This window comes from Motacilla alba, chromosome 15, assembly GCF_015832195.1.
Source record: "Motacilla alba alba isolate MOTALB_02 chromosome 15, Motacilla_alba_V1.0_pri, whole genome shotgun sequence".
Taxonomy (NCBI): Eukaryota; Metazoa; Chordata; class Aves; order Passeriformes; family Motacillidae; genus Motacilla; species Motacilla alba.
This window is the reverse complement of record NC_052030.1, coordinates 5,456,936-5,481,845: the sequence shown is the minus strand read 5'-3', so window position 1 is coordinate 5,481,845 and position 24,910 is coordinate 5,456,936. Positions and strand designations below refer to the sequence as shown.

The following is a 24,910-nucleotide window of genomic DNA, read 5'->3' as shown; positions in this document are numbered from 1 at the left end:
ACTGCCTAAGTAATGTGTGCCTGCATTTGCTTAGGTTTTCTTGCTCTGTTGATTATTTTTGTTTGGTTTTAATGGCCTTGTTTTAAAGGATCATTTCCCACACTGGATTTCATTTGCAGAGGGAAGAAGATGGTGCATGGATATAAAAGACTTTCTGCTACAAACTGAATTGCTTGTCTCTGCTTTCATATTGATTTTTGCTGGTAACAAACTTAAGTCTAACTGACATGAGGAGACACCACTATTTTATAATAGTGATGATGTTTTTTTATCTCTTGGAATAGTTTTCCATCCTACAGGGAAAGGAAATTTAAAGGAAAATAACCACATGATTTTTGCTTTTCCAGGAAATGCTGGTTTTGCGTGCATAGTGAAGGATTTACTTCAGTGGCTTTTCTTACTGTTTCCTCAGATGGAGTTTCATTTCTTCTTGGATACTGTTGAAAAATTTAAACTCTGTAGAGTCCATGACTTTCAGATGAAGTTTAATTTGCACTCGTGTGCTAATTTTTGATAAACTAAATTAGTTTGCCTGCATATTCATGTTGACATATAAGCTGGTGTTCTTGCAGCAAAATAGCTCTGGTTAATTTTATTGGCTTGGGTAGAAGTTTAATAAGGTCAGAAGAAGATGGCCAAAAAACCCCAAAACATTTAAAGCATTCTTTATAAAAAGCAATTTTCCAGTTTCTCAAAAAAAGTTTGCTAATCAATTTTGAAGAGATCTTAAACACTAGGAAGTAGCATATGCCCTTCATAACTCAGACATAAAAATTCTAAAAACAGCAAGGAAAAAGAATGTTAATAACCAGTATCTGAGTCAGACTAGACTCCTAGGTGTATTTGATCTTTAAATTTCCTGAGCATTGAATTAAATCTTGTAACAAATGATCTGTTGCTGAAATTTAGATTGTACTACACAGATTTTTTTGCTGTGCTGAGCTGTATGGGCCATACTGAAATCATTGTGACATGATGATGTCAGGGGTTCTTTTCATGTGTGAAATTCACCTGAAATATTTTGCTGCCTAGTAGTTCTTGTGATGTCATTTGTTAAATGGTGAAATAGAAAATACTTTCCAACCAGTCTGCCTTCTGAACAAACATTTTTGTAGGCATTTTTACAAGCATAACATCATATGGAGGATATGTGTTAATTTTTACTTTGAAATACATAGGACTTAATTTTCCAATCACAGGTAGTGATTATTTGTGTCTGTGGCTTTTTAAAATAGAATTTTAATTCTGTGCCACCCAGGTGTAACACTTTTTGTACAAGTCAAATTGCAGTATCTTTTATTTAAATGCTAAACTGGATTGTAGTTCAGCAGTTGAAGAGATTGAATGGAATGAGTGTTGAATGGTAAGACAGTCAATAAAGGTGCTGATTGTTAATGAAGAGTTGTTGCATATATTTCCCAGATTTTTTTATTACAACTTCATTGATACTCTTCCCCCATAATATCTGTTAAAACACGGTACCTACTCTGTTAAGTTTGTACTTGCATGGACATAATTTGCAGCTAGTGGGTTTTGTTTTCTGAGAATAAAAGAGAGTATGATATTTCTGTGTTACTCTTGAGTAGATTCCCTTAGATCCTGAGAGAGGAATGCAAATCAGCATTTATTTTTGCAAAAGAATTTATTTGTGATGATAAAATAATTCCAGATGTTGCTTAAAAAGTAACCTTGCCATAGTGTTTGGTATTGTCGGGAATACCAATAACTGGATGTATGCATGAACAGGGGGCAGGTGAAACAGGAGTAAGGCAAAAAAAAGATGAAAGCCTTTTTGAAGAATTCCTTGTGGTATTTGTGTGGTCCCAAATCTGATGATGGTAGAAAACTTGTAAATGTCTTGACCTTCAGGTAGGTTCTTACTTCAGTGTGAAGGGAGGAACTTGGCTTCTGAGGGTTTTTTTGCAGTAGAGTTTAATTTTTGTTTGATATTGTAATGCAGAGATTCAGAAATGCTGTTTATTACAAAAGCTTTGAAAAAGGGAAAGTTAATAGAGAGACTGACAGTTTTTTGGGATTTTTTAAATTCAGATAACTTTGGTTTGCTGCCTCTTTCCTGAGAGTTATTCCACAAATGGGAATTCAGAGTGTTTCCATCTCTGCACTTAATTGTTGCATATAGAGAAATCAAGATAGTACAAAGAGCACAGTAGGAGATGACAGAGAATGGAGCAGTGCAGTGGGTTCTGGATCTCTGCTAGGAATATTAATAGTTTGCTTGCTCTGCTGCCATGACAATCAGTTTCAGAATTTTGAGGATATTTCTCACTGTTTGTTTACAGCTGTTTGTTTATGGCTGGTCAGGCATTTCAACCCTTTGTGTTCTCTCAAAGACTTCCTTGCTTACAATGCAGTCCCTGCCCTCCTGGGGAACGAGTGAGGAAGGGGAGGTAAAGGATGCTCATCCAAGTATGTAACACCAGGCAGGGCAGGGGCTGTTGGAATGAAGGACCCCATCGTTCTGCCTGCCCCTCTCCCTGCTTCTGAAAAGAGGTTTGGCTTTAAGAGGGAATTTTCTACAATTTTCGTTTCATTTTGGTAGGTTGGTTGGTTTGTTTGCTTCCAAATAAATTTATTACAAGTTCCCTAACTGGGAAAATATGAAGCACAACCCCTCTGAGGCTAGAACTGAAGGATTGGTAAGGTTTAGTTGAAAGCAAGCAGGGAGGTGCCCCAGAATAAACAGGCTGCCAAATCAGGAAGATCCCTGAATGCCAGGCACACTTTACTAAGTACAGTGACTGTGCAGCCCTGCCTGCACTATAAAAAGTCTAGATGGACTGTGACTTTGCTGTTGGCAAGGCAGAATCTTCTAGAAAATGGGCCCCCAGCTCTAGCTGTGGCTATTTTGTGGAAAACAGTGAGCCTTCTTGGCCTGTGTATGCAAGAGGACTCCTTTTTCCTCCACATTAACTGTAAATCTGCTCTCTGTTAATGACAGCAGTCACTGGCCAGCGCTGAGCTCTACCCCAGGCCAGCGCTCTGAAGAGCTGCTGAATTTCTGTCACTTCAACAAATCTTTGGCCAGCCCTGGGGTGTCCCACAGCCTGCCCGGGTCAGTGAGGGCAGCAAGAGTATGTATGGAGTGTGCCACCAAGGCCATACACATGTGCCACTCTATGTGGGCATTAACCCTCCAGTGTAGAAAGATGAGAGTTAGGAATGGGTATATCAGGTGCTGACAGCCCTGGAGTGGAAGCCGCTGCCCAAAAAAGTGTATAATTTCAGATCTAACATGTTAGGGCAGTTGGGAAGGATTACAGTTTGTCTTCCTTTGATTTTACTTCACAAAATTTCTGACTGACATTATGTATTTTGTAAACTGGGTAAAGTCTGGTTTCTTTATTCCTGACTTCTAATCTCTCCTTACATTTAGACAAGTTATTAAATCAGTTATCACTGAACATTTCCAATGCCTTTCCCAATTTCTTCCTTGCTCTTTCATCCTTTAAATTCACCCAGTCTCCACCTATGGGAAAGACATAGCTTAGGGAGGAGTTTTTCTCCAGTATGCCCTCATTGGTGTATTGATTTTGCCAGTTCTAATTGAGTTTGAATTATGTAGGTAGTAAAATCTTACCTGCTTGCCTGACAATTTGAGCCCCAAATTTCTCTTAGAATTCCTGTGGTGTTTGTTTGCATGTAATGTTTGCTGACTGGGTGCCTTTGAAGAAAAATCCCTGCAGGGATTGCCTTGTGTGAAGCAACTGCAAAGGCTGGTGAGGCAGTGTGCTCTTGGCTCCCAGTAAGATCCATGGTACTGTCAATGTGGGTTACTGCACACCAGTGCTCCCAACCTCAGGTCTTCACTCTTAACTTTTTGGCTCTATCTCCACCATTTCCTTGCACCTGGATTGGCCAACCTGTTTACATCTCGGCCCACTGATCCTCTTGGATGATGATGACAGGATGTTCCTTTACTGTTTGAGTGAAGACTGGGCAGAAAGGCAGCCAAAAATCCAGCAGTTTGATATATACAGGTCATGTAATAAAGCAAAGGTTGAAACACAATTGCATGCACCTGCCCATGGAGGCAGCTTTGTGAGGAACGACATCAGCTTGTATTTTTTTCTCCTAGAATAATGCAAGTAGGATGACCAGGACTGCATATTCAAGGACTTACTACTTATAATTTGACTTTTAAGTAAAGCCAAGAACTCTTAAAAGGCAGGATTTTGATGGAGATGCAGACAATTCCAGATTATTTTCTGCCCTGAAAATATATAGGCTGCTAACAGCACTGCAGAGAAGACCTGTGAGTCATTTTATCTGCTTCATTTTACATTATTGTTATAGGCTGTTGACATTTCTGTCATTTATTTTTGTTCCCAAAGCTCCACACAGTCACACAGCATGGATAGGAGCAAGCAGGGTTTGTGGGTGTCTTTGGGATGCTCCCTGCACGTGCTCAGAATGCAAGGCAGGCACAGTCAGTGACAATGCAGAGCCCGCTTTTCTGCAGCCAAACTGCCACTGCCACCTCCCACCTCTGCTCCACATGCTCCCTGTGCAGGTGTGACTGAGACAGGTAGAAAATACTCATCAGTACATACTGCATATGGAGAGAAAGGTGGTTTTTCCTAAATGACATAGCTGCAATAATTCAGTGATGGGTCAATTTTTCTTGAATGACCTAAAACTGAATTGCAACATTAAGCAAAGTGCAGGTGAGAAAAACAAGCTCGTGAGGGTCCTCCTATGAAGGCCCCAATCTTATTGAGACACAGAACAACTCTGGCATACCCTGAACTGGCTTTTTTGGCACTGCAAATGTAGCCTTCTTCTCAAAAGTTTAAAATGGCCTTCTAGATACAGAAGTGCTTTAGCAGCTCTGATTTGTCCATCTTATAATTAGGTGTCAGTCTTACCTGTTAAACCAAAATATCACTGGGAGCCTTTGTGCTGAATGACAGCAGAAAATATTGAACAAAGATCCCTCTGATTCTTATGCACATGCCTCCTCTTAATGCTCCCTTGGATTAATTTGAAGAACATCCTCCCATACCAGTACTATTTTCAGAAGTCCGTATAAGTTGTAGTCCCGCTCATCTATCTGATCTTTCGTCACTGACTTTGGAAAGTTATTTTCCTTAAGCCATATCCCAATTTTCCATGTTATCCAAGCAATACATTCATTACTGACACTTGTGTGATTTAATAATTTCCTGGCACAATAATTCCAAAACATGTGGGAGGAAAAACGGAGAAAGATTTTTGCATCTCCAGGTATTTCTTTTACTGCATCAATCCTTGCTCTTGACCCTTTTGAATGGCTTTCTGTTGAGCTGGATTTCAGCTGCTTGTTGAGCACTTGTCTGAGAAAGACTTTCATCCTTGCAGCCAAAGGTGGAGGGAGGGAAGCTTGTTCAGAGGAATCCCATGTACTTGACTGCTGTAGCATTTGCAGCTTTGGATTTCTGGAGCTGTTTTCTTTTCCAATCTCCACAAGCTAAACAAACACCTTTTCTTTTTTTTTCCAATCACCTGCTTTACTAATCAGTATTTGAAATGCAATATCGAGGCCTTACTCTCCACTCAAGCCAGCTGTGCTGGGTTTACAGTGGCAGCCTGCCAGGAGCCCCAGGGCTTCATCTGTGCCTAAGTGAGGCAGGGTGAAGAGCACAAGCACAGCAGCTCTCCTGTGGGACACAGCCCCACATTGCTGGTTTCCATGTGTTACTGGACACCAGCAGCTACTGGCAAAGACAGAGCAGTGGGGTCTGGGTGCATGAAACAGCAAGACACTGGAGTCTTAAACTAGAAATGGACTTATTTAGGAAATAGGTGTGTATTTATATTGAGTAGCACATCAAAATCATTAAGCTTCCTTGTATCTTTGCAGTTGGGCACATGCAGATGTACTGCTGAGTCAGCCTGGCTGTGCTAATGGCCCCAGTAGATCTCCAGGGAATATCTCCGCTTCCCCATGTGTCTCAAGTGTCAGGGTTATGAAGCTGATTCCTGTGAGAACAATTTTCATTTGTTATTTGAGAGAATCACTAATTCCAACATATTCTTCCCTGGAGTAGTGTTAAATAAAGGCATTAGATGATATTTCAAGATGCATTTGTTAAGCCTCTACCACCTTTTTGTGTACCTGCCCAAAAGTATAAAATTAAAATCAGGAGAAGGAAGAGAACTTCTGATGAGTCTCGGACGCTCTGCTGCCCAATTGCTCAGTCATCTGCAGGCCATCTAGTACAACATAATGTAGTTTTACTTTAACTCTCATCAACTGCTCTGCTGTTTTAGTACCTCTGTAGTATGGAATGACTGGAAGATTGCCAAGTAAGGGGAAACCTGTGTGTGAACAGCCAAGAGGGATAATACATAAATCTGCTGGAAAGAGGCAATTAAAGGCAGCATTGAGATAGAATGAAAAATAGAGAATATTGAGCCTCATCAGATGTAGCAACATAAACAGCAGCTACTGTACTGTGAAGTGAACTTTGCTGTAAATAACTGCATTTTACAGAAAACAGATGGATTATGAAGTCTGAGCAGACTTACAGAAAGCAGTTTGGTCTTCATCCACATGGATGTTTGGCATGTCCTCCTGGCCCAAAGGGACAAAAGGTGTTTTTTTCCTGCTGTTGTATGTACAGAGCCCAGAGGGGAGCTGCAAAGCTGGATTACATGCAAGCCAAATAGAGCTGAAAATAATTCTGCACGTCATTTGTAACTATGAATGGAGATGACAGAGGAAGTGATATCTGAGATCAGCAGTGTAATAGATGCTGCCTCAGCAGCTGAGGAGGTAACACACCAGTGAAAAGGTCTAACACACAGGTCTCTGCTTAGGCAGGACATAAGAAAGCCCTGCCTAACCAGAGACCTTGCCCACAGCTGACCATGACCTGGGCATCTTCAGCACATCCAACCACCTCATTTTTTGACATGAGTGGGTGGACTGGGAAAGGACAGACCATTCCAAAATGTTTATATCACAAACAAGAGTAGATTCAGGCTGTGTTTTAATCCTATGGGCTAGGTTTGACGACCCTTGTTCTAGAATAATTGATCAAAAAGCTCAAGAGTTCCCTGTATTCTACTGTGTAATCTGCTATTTTGCTGTCTTTGTGAAAGAGTAAGGGCAGTCACAGCCCAGATATAGCAAATCAAGCTCCCGTTTGCAGACACAGACTTGGCAATATGCATTAAATGAACATAGTTCTTGCATCAGGCAACATATCATGTGCTGTCTCAGTCACATTCTGAGCTAGAAGAGAAATATGCACATATTTAAAGATCTTTGGGGCCTGTGAAAATGCTTAGTTCTTAACACGAAACTTGTTTATTTCAATTCTTTAGCTTGCCTCTTCCAGCGTGACCAAAGAAATAAAAGAAGAGCTGCTTATTATTAGCATGTCTTCATAAAATGGGTAGAAACACACAAAGATGACTCACTTTTGGTGTTCTGTAGCTTGTGCCTTACTCCATCCACAGTTTTAAGCACTAGACTCTGGTTGAGTTGGAGCAAATGACTTGTGCAGAGCTAAGATGAAAGAGGGGAAATTCTGGCACTGGGGGTAGAAATCATCCCTTTGCTTCCTGGATGCAGTTTGGCTTGGTATAGAAAGGAGGCAACTAAAAGCAACTCCGTAACAACCTTCACATATTCTTTTTTAAATTACTTTATTAGATCAGATTTTTTCCATGATAAGGACCAAAAATCTGCAAAGAAACATGACAACAACATGCTAAATAAATGGTTTAGCTAGCACTTTGTATGCTTCCCCTTTCATTTTTTGTCTTTGCTTAAGATACGCTACATATCTGGAACAGCACAGTTTGCCAGAAGTATGACGTAATTTTTCATGTTTCAGGGCATCCCTCAGGCCTTTAGAAAAGTAGAAAGTACCAAATACTCTTTAAATTCAGGAAGATCTTTCTAAAAAGATTAATTACACTCTAAAAAGACAGCATTGTAAATTCCCTCTAGTGCTTGTTAAGGCTTGTTAAGGCACAGGTTCTCTCCCTTTTTTCAACATCCCTCACACAAGTAGCATGAGTTACACTGAAAGCTCTGGCATCTAAATTCACTCTAGTGACAGGGTTGCAAAGTGCTTATGTATTGCTTCTGCCTTGGAGGCACTGAGCACTAGTAGGATTTTTTTTTTAGGTAGACATTTCATCATGAGGACTTTCAGCTTGTAAGCCTGTGCTTGCCTACATTTTATTGCAGCTCAGCATCTCGCTTGTTGTCAATAATCTAAAAGGTAGAAAATGTGTGATTTTCCAACCTCTCTGGGAAATATCTTTATGTTGTGTTTGTATCATGAATATTCTAGTTAAGACTGAAGTTCCAGAAAAGCCAGTCTGTTACATTCAGGTTGTATATGTCATTAAGAAGCAAGAAATGCAGAGAATGTCTATTAAAACCTGTTCCATAAACAACTCCAGACAGAGAAAGCCAGGAGTGAATAAAAAAATGAGAGTGACTTTTATCTTCAGCATCCTGAAGTCCTATAAGCTGATAGAAAAAAAAACCAAAAACCCAGGGCCTTTGTGTTACATAAAACAGCATTACACAGTCTAACAAAAACCTGTTTTTGAAGGGGAGAACACAGTTCAGAAAATAATGGTGGTTTTGGGACAGGATTTTTGAACCTGTATTTAAAGCTAATGTGAAGGTACAGATTCATATAAAAGCAGAATTTTGGCCATAAGGAAAGGGCACAAAAATATTTCACAAACAATAAAACTAATTCAAGAAGGTACTGTCCTCGGTCAAAGATTTTTTTTTCATTATTTGCACTGACTGCTTCATAAATTTGCCAATAAAAGCTGAACTCCCATTTCAGCCATTCCTTCTAAACAAAAGTCTCTCCATTCTGGCTGCCTGTTTTCATGAAACTCGCTGGAATCCAGTATCTTTGATATCATTCCTCTCTATCACATATGGCTGAATTTGGCCAATGGTCTCAAAACTGACTGTGGTGGGGAAAAGGAAACAGGCAAACATAGCAAAAGCACACTCATAAAGACTTCTTCCTTCTGAGGATGGGGGAAATTCACAGATGATGAATTTAGAGAGTACTTCTTTCCAGGAGTAGGAGAATGGGAAATATATTGTAAATACCCTTTAGAAAATAAAAGGTCTGTATACCATCCCTATGGTTTGCCAGTATATTCTCAAATGTAACTCGGTTTCTGCTTTTCTTGGCTTCATTCTCTTTCCTGGATAATATAATAATGTTAAGAAAATGAACGCTGAGGTTTTCCCTCTCAAGGGTCTATTTCAAAGGAAGTAGCTAAAAGGCCCTAACAGTCAATATATTCAGCATTTCTCAAGTCACCCTATTAATCTGCAATTGGACAATATTGGCCTGGCTGTAGGACACTCATGATAACCAGAAGACCCCTCCAGGTCCTTTCCAGCCCTTTCTCATCCCCTGTTTATGAACACTGACTAGTTCTGCTCCTAAATAGTAATTAAGGACCAGATCCTTTAGGCTAAAATTTTACTTGGTCTATATACAAACATAGCTTGGTGTCTGTTCCAAATTTAGTGAAATTAGCAAGAGATGCACGCTGCATTTATATGGGCTACCTCATCTCTGGCCATTGCTCATACTTTCAAAAAACACATTCACTCTCTACCTGCTTGATGAATTGAGCCACTAGAGAAAACACTCTGGAGGAATTCAGCTTCTAAAAATGTTAATGTAGGATGCAGCCCTGATGCATCTGTCAGGATTTTGAAGACAGATGTTGACTCCCCTGCCCTTTACCCAGCTTTGCATCACTTCCCATTACATCCCTGATTTTACAAGGCTGAGATGGAGGAGTTGCAATTTCAGCTAAGAAATTGCCATGCAAGGAATTCAGCACCTGTGTTGCAAAGCCTGAAGAACACCAGTGTCCAGGGAGGAGCAAACAACTCTACAAATGCACAGAGAACATCGATGCTGGTGCTCTGTTCACGAACAGAAATGGCTCCTTCAAATGGAAAAGCTCCTGGAAGGCAAGACAAGCCTATTGTTTGCACATTGCAGGTAAATTGTGTATCACCATGGCAATCTCTGTGGGGAACCTGAAGACCTGCAGCCTGCACTGCTTTAGACACTCCTGTTCATTTTGACATTAAATGCTAGCAGACTCTGCTGATGGAGATGATGGAGAGACGGAGGTGATAATCTCCAGCAGAGCTTTCTCATGCAGGGAATACAGGATGGGGTTTCACATACTGAAGTAAATTAATTAAGTGACCTTTAGCAAGAACATGTCAAAGGTAAAATCCACGATAACACGACTGTCTTGAAATGCTAAGCATGTATGACACCATTCTCCTGTCAAATCATGAATTAGACATTAAATAATTACATATTAAACAACTCTGCAACACAATCTTTGTATTTCAAGCAACTTCTTCAAAAACATTACAATTTTTACCAGCTTGCTCTCAGGAGCTTGCACAATGACTCACAAAAACCACAGAAGAAACTCATCCAGAGCCTCAGAGTGCTGTGTATGACCCAGAGTTATGCATTCAGTAAGAACAGATGCAAAAGGATAATTGAATTCCAGGCGAAAAGAGCATTATTTGAATGGAGCTTTGCAGTAAAATGAAGGACTGTGGGACACGTACAAGGAGTCAGTTCTGGATGGGAGACAATGACAGAAGACAGTTCTTGACTCAGCAGCAAGAAGTTTGCTGGAAGGAGAGAGAAGAGACAGAGGGAAGGAAAGGGGCAGACTCCGCCGTCTCCAGGAGACAAGCTGGAAAGAAGTCCAAGGAGCGAGGGTGTGGTTTGAAAAACAAGGAGTACAATTTCAAACTGGATTCTCAAGCAAACAGGGCAGTCAGTGAGAGCCTTGAGATGCATGAAATGCAAATTTTCTCCATGACAGACCAAACCAGAACTTTATGAGTTGTTGTGACACCCTGTCATTGCTGCTCTGACAGTGCCAGGCAGCACTCAGCTGAGAATGCGTGTGGATCAACATCCTGCGTTCGGTGCTTTGCCACATGCAGCAGCTCTCCAGCAGTTTGCACTGATCATGCACAAGGATGTGCAAGTCCAGCCCACAGATTCCTTGTTTCTTGGAGCTGCGATTTGAGGAACACTCCAAGTGTTTGGGTGTTCCCACTCACCAGGTCTCCTGTAGTGGATGCTTTCTCATACAGGCCAGAAGATGTGCCAGTGACTTTTTTACCTTCTTGAATCAAAACAGGAAAGTGGCCAAACATTTGGAAATTGAACACTGGTGTAGTTAACCCGTGATTTGAAGGGATGATGTTGAGCAAGAACCCGAGAGAAACATTTAAGAGAAATGCACATTGCTTTTTCAGTGAGACTTCCTTGGCTGATTCTGTGGGAAGAAGACTGGGAACATACATACAACAATTTTCCATGTAAATAACAGCCCCTCCAAGACAAGAATCCAGCTCTTCTCAAACACTGGAAAAAGAGCATCAGGCTGCCATCCATAGGATGAGCCAGAAACCCAAATATTTGGATAAGAGCAACTTCTGAAAAAAATAGAGAAACATTTACCAGGAGCTTTTCCATCTGCATTGTTACAGGATTGCTAGGGATTACACCCTTCTCAGCTTCTGAGTGCTGTGGCTCTGCCTTGTACAAAGGAAGAGGGGAGTAGCAGTCAGCTAATCACAGGGGCACTAACACAGCAAACCATTAGAGACCTTTTACAGTCCCTTTTATCAGACTACAGACTGTAGGAAAAATACCTTAAATAAGGCCAGTAGCGCCTTTTCATTGAGAGACCCCAAACTAAATATAGAAAACAAGGTTAAAAGGCTCAGTTAAAACATCCATGCACACAGCTGACAGTACAGAGGTCAGTTTCTCTAGCTGCGGAAGCTCAGCGGGCTGCAGAGCGGAGAAAAGATGGCAAAATACTTTTCCTACTTTTTTGTTTTGTGCCAAAATGTCCAACGTGTTCAACTCGCTCTTCAGACCAATCACACTGGCAAAGAATCCAGCCTTTGGGATCAGCAAAGCCAGGTCTTATAAAGGACAGATATTTGAACACAGAGCAGTGCAAAGAAGGCACAAATGAGAAAGACATCAGCAGACAGAAGTGTGGCAAAGCACTTTTACATAAAGTGAGATACTTTTTTTACTACAGAAATTACGGGATGTTGTAATTAGGATTTGGCCAGCTGGGAGTGGGCATGAAGGATAATATTATTAAAATTGGAGTGAAGAAATATAACAGACCTTTAATTTTAATTACACTTTAAAAGAGCCTCGGTTTCCTTAGCCAGTGATCTTTCTAGCTCACGGCAGCAGCCTAGTGCCAGATTACTAAGATTGCACACAGTACACAGTGACTTTTGTGCACTTGTAATTCTTAATAATAAAAATAGTTCAGAGACAAATATGTTGCTTCTTTCTCACAATTTTCTTTAAAATATTAATGATATAAAAATATGTATCTTAAAACTATGTACACTACTTGAGAGGTACTACTTAATTTGTACAATAAGTGATGAAAATATGTGGTTTGGTTTTATTTTATTTTTTTAATAAATAAATTAGTAAAAATAGGAGCTCTAGATGTAATTAATTAGCACCCATAAAGTGATTGTGAGGGAGGGAAGTTGACAGACACACTCACTGTACCAAAATGGGCTGGTGACAGATATGTCCTGATGTCCCACTGGTAGTCTGTCTCTGCAGCACTGCTGACTTGCCCTCATTTAGAAACTCGCAACAGACCAAAATTAAACTGCAACTAACCAACCCACAGAGCAGATGCTACTCAAACCCCTTCGGACCACATAAAGAAAAGTTGTCTCCACTTTACCTCCAGTTTTCCTTTGTTCTTTTGAGAGACCAGACCCCGTGGTGCATAACCCCAATCCTGAGTCCTCTGGGGAGAGCTACAGATCCCAGATTTCTGCAGGGATGGGGCATTAGCAGCATCTCATTCCTACCTACCTGTTCAATGGGCTGTTCAGTGTTTCTTCAGTCCCACTGCAGACCATTCTCCACCACGGGATCCCCATGGCTGCAGCCTGTGACCCTGTGTGCCAGTAGGAACACAGGTGTCTCAGCAAGCCATGTCTATTATCCCTTTGGAAACTTAACCCAGTTTTGGTAATTCCCATGTATTAAAAAATGAATGAGGTTAAGTGAAAATAATGAGGTTTTAAATTGTAATGTATATGGAATTGTTTTAATCTGCCTCTGGTTTTGAGTCTTCGGGGGTCCTTTGTTCAGCTTTGTATTAGAGATTCTCCCATAATCTTGTGTTTCCCAGAGCTGAGCTCTCTGGGAAAATGTGAACAATACAATGCTCTGGATAAAAGTGCTGGATCCAGCACCACTGCAGCTGTTCCCACCTCAAAGGATTACTGTAATTTAGGAGAAGTGTAATAGCACTAACATTAACTTCACCTCCCTCATCTAATGCTAATGGGCTGACTAGGAATGAGAGTAGAAAAAAAAGATGCTGATGAATCTCTTCCATGTTGGACCCTTCACCTCTCAGTTACTGAATAGCTTCCAATTCACACTGTCAACTCTTGGGGAAGGAGCCCGATCTCTATTTAGAAATTCAACAGGGCAGAACAGCTGGATGGTTTTCATAGCTGGTAACTGGTCATAAACCCCCTCATCTGCCTTTGGGCATGACTGCAGGGAGCAAAGCCCACATTGTGCTAGGGTAAGTCGGTGGGTGGTGGGCCAAGAGCAAACATCTGACCCAGCCAGAACCCCGTGCCTTTGGGGATTCTGGGGTGCCGAGGAGGAGAAGTGTCGCACTTTGGCACGGCCAACCACTACGGCAGGTGCCAGGCAGGCGGCTCCCGGCTTCCAGTGCCCACTAGGCAGGTCCTGGGTGTTCCCCGTTTTAGTCCTCACCTCCAGCGGGAGTCCCGGGGCGCTGAGGGGAGCATCGCCCCGGTACCCCGCGCGACTGCGGGGAAGGCAAGGGAGAAGCCCTAAGGGCCGGTGTGAGGGTGGGTCGGGAGGAACCTCGCGGGATCGGGTGAGTCAGGGAGCAGCCCCGGGGGATCACGGTGAGAATGGGTGAGGAGAAGCCCCGGCCCGCGGTGACGGCCGGCGGGGGCAGCGCCGGAGGGAGCCGGGGAGGGGGCCGCGTCACGTGAGCGAGTGTGGCAGCAGCGGAAGGATACCTGCACTCTGACAAGCCCTCCCGCCCCTCTCCGCTGGCTGTAGCCGCGGCGGGACCCACCCGCTCCCCACAGCCCCGTGCCCAGCCTGTGCCCTCAGAGGGAGCGAGAGATAGCGGGGTAGAGTCGGGCGGGAGGGAAGGGCGGGCGAGAGGCGGCGGCGATGGGCGGAGGAAGAAGCGCGGCAGGGAGGGACTATTTGAGGAGACCCTGGCAGGCTGGTGAGGTGCGGAGTGATCCCGGCAAGTGAGCGGCCCCGCGCTGAGGCTGAGGAGGGCGGCGGGCGCGCCGGGCGCCATCCCAGGGAGGGCTCCGCGCCTGCGCCGCTTCCGCCGCCGTGAGGAGAGCACCGGCGGCCGCCCCGTTTCACCGCCCGCCCCTGCCCCGCGCCCCTGCCCCGGGGAGCTCACCCCCAGCCATGGCCCAGATACTGCCCATTCGCTTCCAGGAGCACTTCCAGGTGAGCGCAGAGGGGCAGCAGAAAAGGCACGGGGTTGGGGTCCCCCTTTTCTGACCCCGTCTTTAGGAGAGGGGGGGTCGCGGCCTAGGCGGGCCGGGGGAGCGCTGAGGGCGGGGAGAGGGGGCAAGGCCGCGGGGGGGACCCTCTGCATCCCCTCCTTGTTTCTGTGCGGAGCGCGGCTGCCGTCCCACTGGGTGCCGCGGGAAGGCGTGCGGGGCCGAGCCCGCCCCCGGTGCGGACTCTGGGCTGCTGCTTCTGCTCATCCATCCGTCCGTCTGTCCATCCTTACATCCGCGGAGCTGCGTCCCCGCGGCGTGCGGAGCGGCCGCGATTTGTGCAGAGTCACTCGTCGCCTGAGGGACCTCCCGCTCCGGGGAGGGGGCGGCGCCGCGCCGGAGCCGTGCTGCTCGCCCCGGGCACCGCGGGCGCTCCCCCGCCTCAGCTTGGGTGGACGCCGCAGTCTTGCAGGCGGATTGTGATTTTTTTTTCCCTTTCACCTAAACGACCATCAACCTCTGGATCGCGAAGGTTCCTGGGAACCTCTTTTTGTGCTGCTGTGAGGAAATTGGTGAGACGAGGTGCAAGAAACCATTTGGACTTGGAAGCTGCACAGCCGCTGTCCCTCCTTCCAAACATAACGATATTAAAAACAATCCTCCCCCAAAATGACATGGTTCTGTTCTTAATATCCTGTGAAAACCATAACGCCAGCATTGGAAAAGATCCATAGCTAATGGATGCAGCACAGACAAACCGGTTTATGTGTTTCCTTGTGACCTGGTGGTGAGGGAGGATTGTAAATGGAGTGAGAGAACAGCAGTCTCTGAACGTGCAGTTTGAGGCAGGAATTAAAGGAATTTGCTAAATGAATGAGAGAACAGGAAGTGGACTTGGCAAGTCATCCTTCTGTCGCTGTGCTGCCCCTTTCTGTCAAATCAGGCATCCATTTCAAAATACAAACTAGGTATCATCCCCCAGTGTGGACTGCATGCCACTCTGGGCATTTCAGCTTGGAAAATGGTTATGGCTGCTTCCAGCTCCCTTTGGTATGTATTTTTTTGCTTAACTGGAAGAGCTGTCCTGGTGACCCTAGAAGGAGCTCTAGCCAAAAAAAACCCCAGTAATTAGATATTTCTGGAATTCACTCTAATCTCTCTGTCCAAGGGAGGAGACAAACCTGTGTCCTCTGAGTTTTCATGGGTTAGGAGAGTTTAACGGGGTGAAGAATTCTACCACCCCCACCCTGCCAGTGTCCACTATAGCAGTGATTATAGTAATCTCAAATAGGTTCGTAAGAGCTGCGGAACAGCTGTCTATGAAACTTGGGATCAAAGTGATTCTGTTGTCAGACTCTTTTTACAGAGAATATAGTTCTTACCATTGAAAACTGGCAAGCATATCCAATCCTGCTGATTGTGTTTGATCTATACAATAGCAATGAGAGGGCATCACACTTAATATGCAAGAGGTGTCCTGTGCTGCTTTGCATGTTAAATGACTGTTTCTGTGATTACCAGTGTTGTGCATCTTGCAGCACTGCCACTATCAGCATTGTGCTACCTCAGGTTTGGGTGAGGGGGCTGCCCACCTGCTTTCAAGGGTTTTGTACTGAAGTCATACTCTATTTTTTGTTCTTAAGCAATTTGATCTTACTGAAAAAGCTAAACCTGTGCTTGAGTTACTTTTTCTCAGCGCGAAAGTTGCATCGAGGAGTAGGGGGAGCCCTGGGATATCCGTTGCTAGCGTGTAGGAACAAACATCTTCAGCATTCACTCTTTGCTGCTTCTCCCCCAGGTCTGAAGCAGTGCTCTGCTAAAATGAGACTGAAATCAGTAGTAGCTGGGGGTTGGCATGCAGTAACCTCCTCATGCTGCTTCTGCAGTTGTCCCTACATGGCGGGGTAAATAGGGAGGGAAAATGGAAGGAATGTAGGAACTCATAGTGTTTGCTCTGGCTGGATATCTGCAGTACAGTTATGTCAGCTCTCACTCACTCTAGTTGTAGACTAGAATCCAAAGTCATGAATTAATGTTGCATGGTGCTTGTTGTCTGGTAGAGAATTGGTGAAAACATTAGGCCTTCTCTTCATAATACGACACTGTCACACATATTTAGCCTCATCAGATTAATCTCTCCCCCCCCCCTTACATTCCTTTCAAGTAATTGTCTTGACTGTGGTTAAATTAATAATATTTAAAATTAATATGGTGTAAATCTACTGTGCTGCTTTATGATAAAGCCAAAAAAGTTAAAATTCCATGTGATTGTTGTGTGTTTCAGTGATCCCAAGTTGTACAATCTTTCTGTGCCTTAATTCAATCTGTGTACTGTTTCTATCTGTAGCCTTTTTAATTAATACGGCTGTAAGTGGTTAGAATATCAGTTAGTGCTATAATTAATTCCAAGTTCAGCCTGTTGCTGATGAAACATTATTTCCCTTAAGTTCAGCGTCTTCCCGAGATAGTTGTGTGTACTTTACTAAAAGAAGAACTGAACCGTGCAGAAAGTGCTCTCCGGAGAAGCTAAACATAAGTTGCAGTGCTAAATACTGAACTCTTCTCTCCCACTCTCTCTTGCTGGAAGTGGATAAATGGTAGTGTGAAGTGAAACAGTGATCTTGGTCCGTGGAGATTGGAGGAGTGCTAGGGATCAAGCAGACTGTTTACATTATTTGTGCAGCTCATTTTGTCTTATGTTGATCATCCTTCTAACTGTCATAGCTACAAGCCTGTGCAGGAGGAGTGACTGCCAGTCACAGGGCATGTTAAATTTGAAGTTGTTACAGATTATATGTTCAAGTCTTGTGTGAGCTGAAGGATAAAGAATAGTTGCAGTGAAAAAAAGATAGCCAGGTCTTGATGTGGTGGAAGGAATTGTCTGTTTGTTTAGCTCCATTTAATGCAATTGAACAGTTATATTTAGATATGAACTCTATCACTATGAGTCTTCACAAATTCATAAAGAACTTTCATCTTGTTAATTTTTTTCCCCAGAGGATATTTGAGTTTAAGTTCCATAGCAAGGGAGGGGAATAAGACAAGGACTTAGTTTTTATCTGTCTGGTGACTGCCCAGCTGCAGTCGTGCAGACTATGCCAAGTCCTGCTGCAGTGAGTTACTCGTGCATACTGCTTAAGCTAATGTGATTTAATCAGGTTCTTAACTCCAATGTTTCTGTTTTGGAGCAGTGAATTATAAATTATTTACCAGATTGAACTCTTCCAAGGGAATTGTAGTTTACAATGAAAGTACGGTAAAAGACCAAATATACTGGTAGATAGACTGGAAGCAGTGCTACTGGAATCCAGTGTACAAAGTGTTCCTGATCTAAAATTAAACTTCTCCTTCACTTAGTCATTGCTTTTGTCTCTTTGTGCCTCTTTGAGCTTTTTCCTCACTAGCAAAAATCTTTGCTTGTCTGTGGGGAAAACTGTTGCTTAAGCAAGATCTCGGGTTCCAAGACTGGAGCCGTCATCTCTTCGATGCACAGACACACAGACACATAGTTCTGCTGCCTGTTCAGTAACTGATGCAGCCTCTTGAGCACAGCTAGCTACTGTGAGAAAACTTGTGTGCATGACATGCTGTCAATATGTAAGTGCTGCACGTCTTGGTGCAGCACTGACAAGCTAAAATATCCTGGTTTAAGCATAAAGGATGTAGATTGATTGCCATCATTTTCAAGACAAAACCACTTTCTATTTGGACAGTCTGACTTGTCTTATGAAGAATTACTGTCTGTTGTGCAATAGGCATGACTGAGCTGGATGGTGTTCTTAAGTTTGCTTTGGCTGGACATGTGCACTTAAGAGGCACTCAGGAATATTTGCAAGCTGTAAGTGACTTTATAGATTTGTATTCAAAAGGTAGGGCTAAATATTATTACTTGATTCAGCTATTCAGTGATGAAGAGCCTAAGTTTGCTTGTTGGATTCAGGAGTGCCTTGCACATGGTAGTGATAACTCAACTGATAGATGATCCAATCCTCACCACAAACATACAGAAATAGATTTTTGTGTAGGGAGTAACTGTCACTGTAGATGAAATTGCAACTGCAGCTCAGACCAGTGGTCTTGCATGTTTTAGGTCTTACATACTTCCTTGGTGTCCCTCAGCTGTCAAAATGGGAACTATAACAGGAGATAAGGTATGGGGAGCAGGAATGTCCAACAATTACATGCACATTCTTACTGGGGATGATTACAGCCTTATGTAGTTACATGAGTTAGAGTTGTGGGAAACTATTACTGCATTCTTGCTTTGTATTATGTTTAAAAAGATGTGTGCTTACAGAGCTTTTAGCAGGCAGTTTTTATTTGGGTGCATACAGCCTCTGTCCAAGCCTTACTCTTTTCTAATGGCCTTAGAAACAATAGTTGATCACCTCTAACAAGCATTTATACTGGAATGATGTGGCATGAAGCTGAAATGGGATACTTACACCAAATTCTGGAGAGATACTAAATTCACAGTTCTGACTCCAGCATTTAACTGGTGGTAGGTCCCAATTACTGGAGTGTCAGTATTAGACAGTAAGGCTTAATTATTTCCCCTTAGAGGAACAGACTTATTTCGAAGACTAGAGGTATCAGTATCTGAATTATCTCTGCTGGCTCAGTCTGGATTGCTGCACTCCACAATAAGGGAAATGCATTAGAAAGCTCAATATTTAGTAAAGCTCTTGTGAAAAAGATATCTTGACTTCATTTCTTAGCAAACGGTACAATGCTGGTAAAGAACAGAGACTAAATATCATATTAATAATGGTCTTTCATACTGAATATCTTTGTGTCTTCATTCATGTTGAGAAACAAATAATACATTTCAGTACCATGTCAGTAAGTTCTCAATATCCCTAAAATGCTTTAAGTTCTTACGGTATCTCATCCACTCTGTCATAGTACTAGATATCTATGAAGCAAAAATCCTTGTTAATTCATTCAGGCTGATAGTGAGAATGGTTCCACACTGTGGGTGTAGCTAATGGGTGTTAGGGCAGGAGAGACATTAGAAAAGAATCTCACCCTTTCCCCTACAGCGAGGCGTGCTGTAACCTACATGGGGGTCCTTGGCAGGGCTTAAATGGATTATCCAAAAGTAAAGTGTGGGTGAAATAATGAAAATGATGGTAAATGGAATAATGGAAATCATAGTAAATAACTCTGGAATGACTGTGTAGTGCTGAATCTTTATTTTCAGAAGAAAACAACCTTAGTTTGAGAGAGAGTACTGCTTGCCTAAGAAACATAATAAAAAATGAAAATTTAGTAGTAGTTGAGAGGCCTGTTGTTCACTCCTTTATGAAAATAAACTGAAAAATCACTAATTAATATATTTAAACCTCAGTAATGATCTGTAGCATCTTGACCTGAGGCCTTTTAAGACCCATAGCTAAGTGCTTGCTACCTCCTATAATGAAGCTATACTAATTTTATTCTTGAGGAAGCGAGGGAATGTGCTTTAGAACAACATTTTTCAGATCATCATGGAAGATTTGTCCCATCCAGGGTAAAAATGATGCTGGCTGATGTACTTTATTTGATGGTAGAGGGATCCTGCTCATATTCTTCTGTTTAGTCAGTGAAAAATATGCCTCTTACAGTGCCTCACCTATCTCAGGAGGATGCATACCACTCCTCTAATAGTAGGAACAGTCTTCAGTGTTTTCAGGCTGCTAAACTGTGGAGTGTTGTCGTCATTGACTGAGGCTTGCAGTATTCACGTGACCATCCTTTTGGGAGTACTGGCATTTAGCCTTTAAAAGATGTGACAGGTTTCCCTAATAATAACAATGGCAGTGACACTTCAGCAGAATTTAGCATTACCTTCTCTGAAGCCTTTGCTACATTTATCATATGTTAAAGCAGGAAATTTTAATACCAGAGTTTGATGCAAAATCATACTTGTCTTAGTGAAGATACCCAAAATGTTTTCTTCAACAGGGACCAGACTTTGAAGTGAGTAATGGTGGGTTTTAAGCTGAACTTCAAGGAAATGCCTCAAGGTTCTCACTTTGCAAAATGAGTGGCCAGGGGCTGTCTCTTGAAGAGTAGGTCAGGCTGAAGCACACTAATTGAGAAGAGACCTTGAAAAAGCTGTGTTTCTGCTTCAATACTCTGGAAATACATCTGAATTTGGATTAATTAAGTCAAGTTAGGAACTTAGCTGTGCTGCAGTTAAATCTCTTGACTACTCTTGTGACTCTTAATGAGTCTCTTATAATGGACTGTACTCTGTTGGCAGATGGACTCGGGACATGCTCAACATCAAAGTGCTTAAGTGTCAAATATGTGAGCATGTAATTAGTGACAATATGTGGACATTGTCTGGTGTAGAGCAAGCGAGTAAGAACAGTGGAATTTAGAGCCTATCATTTATTCTTCTGTTGTTCAAGGTCACAGAAGTTGATGGAGCTACAGCTTGCATGTTTATCGGGGGCTAAAACATTGTGTGTTACATATGAAAGGTACTCAAGTTGTCTTGGTATGAAAACTTCTTTCCTTATTGACACAGAAGCCTGTAACAGCCACTTACCTGGTAGATTTGTTTTCAAAACTCTGGGTGCAAGTGTGATCTGATGACCTTGTGCCTAAACTTTTGATTCTCTTTTGGAATGAATGGCACCAGCTGAAGTTTACTGTTGTGTATTAAGTATTTACCCCTGAAGTGAGATGTTAGCTGAATGGCTCTCAATTCTACTGAGAAACACTTACAGGAATGAATAAAGGTCTTTTTATGCATTCGTACATTTGCCTTATATTACATTACTGAAACTTGAGTCTGTTGAGATTAGCAATTACTGAGCTGAATAGCTCTTCATTAGTCAGCTCAACAGAAAACAAACAATTCCTGAGGCGTTCTTGGGCACAGTCCTGACACATCACACTTAGAGGTATCTCTGTTGCATACCCAATTTACGATTTAGTGAGTAGCATTACAGAAGCTGTAACACGCCATGATCAGCCAGCTCAAACACACTAAAACAGTGTTTGTGGTGCCATCATGGGACTTCTTGCCCAAGGGATTTAGTCTATTGTGTGAAGCTCCTGGTGGTATGTATCAAAGGAGAGTAATGACTCGGTGATGCTGGTGGTAGACTCTCTTCTGTCTCCTTGAGGGCAGTAATTTTTCACTTGCAGTGCACTGAAAAGCAGTGTAGGTTAATCCTTTGAGAAGCTTCAGTGAAGCTGATGCAGTTCCTGTGCTTGAAAATCATCGCTGGGGGGCATAAAGCAGGTGCTCAGGCTTATCACAGTTACAGTTACATAAAATGCAGCTTACAGATGTACCAAACCAGGCTGTGCTGCATAGGTAAATCTGATTTACTGTGGACCAATGGAACAGTGATATCATTACCCCCTCTTCCTGTTAATTGAAATTGAGAGGGAATGGAAATAAAGTTAACACAAAAGGATGAAAATGATATACATACATAGCCGTCTTGTAGGGGAGTCTGTTTGGCAGCTTAGAATGACTCCTGGTTACATTTAGAGTAACTACTTTGTTTTTACTATTGTGTGGTTGAGCACAAGTTAGGTTTTTAGAGCTGAACGTATGGCTGGAAGGGGGCTGCATCACAACCCCTGCCTTTGTTGTTGAGCCTAATGGCATGACATCTTGGGCAAGGAGAAATGAAACGATTGTTTACTTTAACACATCTTTCTTACCTTTCACTGGTAAGAATTAGGTATTCTGTGAAGTAAGATGAACAAGTCCACTTGTAGGCCAGTTGAGACCTGCTGTGTAGACTTCCTTCTACACTGTTGCTAGGAGTGGGTTGCATTAGGGGTAATTGATTCTTTCTGCACTACCCTCTGATGCTGGACATTGTCCTTCTGAATGACATTCAACACTTAAGTTTTGAACATCAAATTTACCAGCCTTGCTAAAACTGGAACAGTGGTGTTACTGCTGGTGTAGTCTTACCACGTTACTAGAACCAGATTAAGTAATAAATGCATAAGTTAAAACTCCTTTTAGTTTGCATCAATAATACAACTTCAGGATGTTTTGGACCTGAATACTGACAATTGTGTAGTTCTTTGCCTGTGGATCAAAGACTCAGAAGATAAATCAGGGTTCAATAGTGTACACTCTAGTCAGAGAAACTTGTCAGTCTTGCATTTCCTTCTGGAGGAGATTTTAGACACGGAGGCTTGAGTTAGACCTTCAGCATGGGAAGGATAATAAAGTACTCTTTTTTTGTTTTTCTAGCTCCAAAATTTGGGCATTAATCCAGCAAACATTGGATTCAGCACCCTAACAATGGAATCTGACAAGTTCATCTGCATAAGGGAGAAAGTAGGAGAGCAGGCACAAGTAGTGATAATTGACATGAGTGATCCAACAACACCCATCAGACGTCCAATTTCTGCAGAAAGTGCCATCATGAATCCAGCCTCTAAAGTAATAGCGCTCAAAGGTGAGTCACCCTCTATGATTGCAGTATGAAAACTACTGTTTAGCTGTACTACTTATTAGTGCTTTTAAACTTTATGTAAACTTTCTAAGAAGAATGTATATGAGGATAAGAATTCTTGCCTGAACTTGCATGCTGTATTTTTGGTAGTAGATCTTTCAGTAATCTTTGGATGATTTGCCTCCAAGTGGATGTGAGATGCTTGGACCTGGCACTGCAGCCTCCTATCCTCATTGAGGACCAGGTCAGCATCTGGTATACTTTCCCTTTAAACAGGTATTGTAAACATAATGGACATTTGTATAAATGACTAGGGGTGTAAAGCTATATTTTCTGCCCTGTCCTGGCCCTTTCTTGTAGCTCTGAATTTTTCACTAGATAGTGACAAAGATGTCATAAGGGTTGCCAGTAAGTGTAAAAGTCTGAAGATAACAAACATGTTAAGTTTGATGATCATGAGGTCTTGCAGCTAGAAGACCTCTGCTTACTGCTACCTGGGGTGTTGTTACTGCCTTTAAGTAGCACTCTGAGCTCAAAGAAGTAATTTTTAATTCATGTCTGGCTCTTTTCTCAAGTGACCAACATCTGGTATTTAATCTCAATAACTGTTACTGACTATGTACTTTTCTTCCTGCATCTTATCTAAACAGATGGTGAGTGAACTTTGTCCTGACATTGTATGTTTGGTAGTACAGAATGGTCCCATCTCATAAAAAGTACTGAACTTTAAGGTAGCATTTGACAGTTCACCTCATGGCCAGGTGGGGGAATCTTAATCCTCAGCTGGTGTTACAGTGATCATGTTCTCCATTGGCTTGTTTCTAACCATTTGGCTGTTTTGACTATTGACTGTACCGAGTGAAGGAGGAGAGTGTGCTTTTCATGTTTGTGTGTATATGTGATGGAAGTACAGTTGATAGACAAAATGAAGTGGCAATATTTTTATGAGAGACCTGCTAGCATGTCCTGTGTGCTATTCATTTCTGCCGAAGTGTGTTTTTTATTGTGAAAAATCATGGTGAAATTACTTGGGGGTCCAAGAAACTGTCCTCAGAACCGGTGCAAAACCTTTATCTTCTCTTCTTTGATCTCAGGCTTGTACTGACACCAGGTGAGAACTAAAGTGAATGTTTGACTTCACTTATAGTGATAGTTACGCATCTTGCAAAGGACGCCTTACCCTGGGTATGGGTAAAGGTAATAATGAAAAAAAATGCAGATCTGTTATGAGTTTACTGTCCTTTATCTTGGACCCCTTTAAACAGACTGTATTGGCAAGTGCCCTCTCTACACTAGCAGAGCTTCTTCTATCTCTTAAAAGGAAACTACATAATCAGGTTTGAAAACTAATATACTAACTAAATGGATTATCATCAGCTTTAAAGAATATAGCTTTATTCTTTCCAGTTAAGACTTATTCAAAAGGAGTATTGTTCTGTTCATTCAGAGTGAATAAGTCTGTCCTCTAAACAAGGTTAAGTTAATGATGTTATGTTGACATGCACAGCTGTGTTGTCAAGTGTTGCAAATTTAATGATCTCTTCTATAAATAATCTAGTAATCAGAAGGTTGGGTAGGAAATAGGGTTAATAGAGCTATCTAACCAATATGTTATCCATGATAACCTGAAGACATGGATTAAGTCAGTCTGTCACTCCAGACTTCTCCCTGCTGATTGAGGGAGGCTTCAATAGTCAAAATGGTTACATATTGTGATTCAGTGTGCCATGATGGGGAGTTGCTCTTAATCCCAGGATTATTGAGCAATAAATGTAGAAATCCACCCTCAGAAGCAGAAATGAAATGGTTCTTGATTTTAGCTGATGTACAGTATGCACAATTTCATTTCTGGATTGCATGTGGCATTCTCCTGGTGTACCAAGATTTATGCATTGTCCTTGTGTTC

At 42.2% G+C, this 24,910-nt stretch overlaps 1 protein-coding gene across 6 annotated transcripts in view; it reads left to right on the top strand.

Annotated features, from left to right (window-relative positions):
* The first annotated feature begins 14,153 nt into the window (after positions 1 to 14,153).
* The window catches only part of CLTCL1 (clathrin heavy chain like 1), a 34,996-nt gene continuing 24,239 nt past the window's right edge, over positions 14,154 to 24,910 (top strand). For 2 of the 6 annotated variants that reach the window (XM_038152094.1, XM_038152096.1), the window contains exons 1-3: positions 14,157 to 14,585; positions 22,800 to 23,007; positions 23,655 to 23,657. In XM_038152094.1, coding sequence (XP_038008022.1) covers positions 14,544 to 14,585; positions 22,800 to 23,007; positions 23,655 to 23,657 — 253 coding nt within the window. In that variant the 5' untranslated portion in view covers positions 14,157 to 14,543. Of the gene's footprint in view, positions 14,586 to 22,799; positions 23,008 to 23,654; positions 23,658 to 24,910 lie in introns of all 6 variants that reach the window. The other 4 variants (XM_038152092.1, XM_038152097.1, XM_038152093.1 and 1 more) reach the window with 4 other exon arrangements.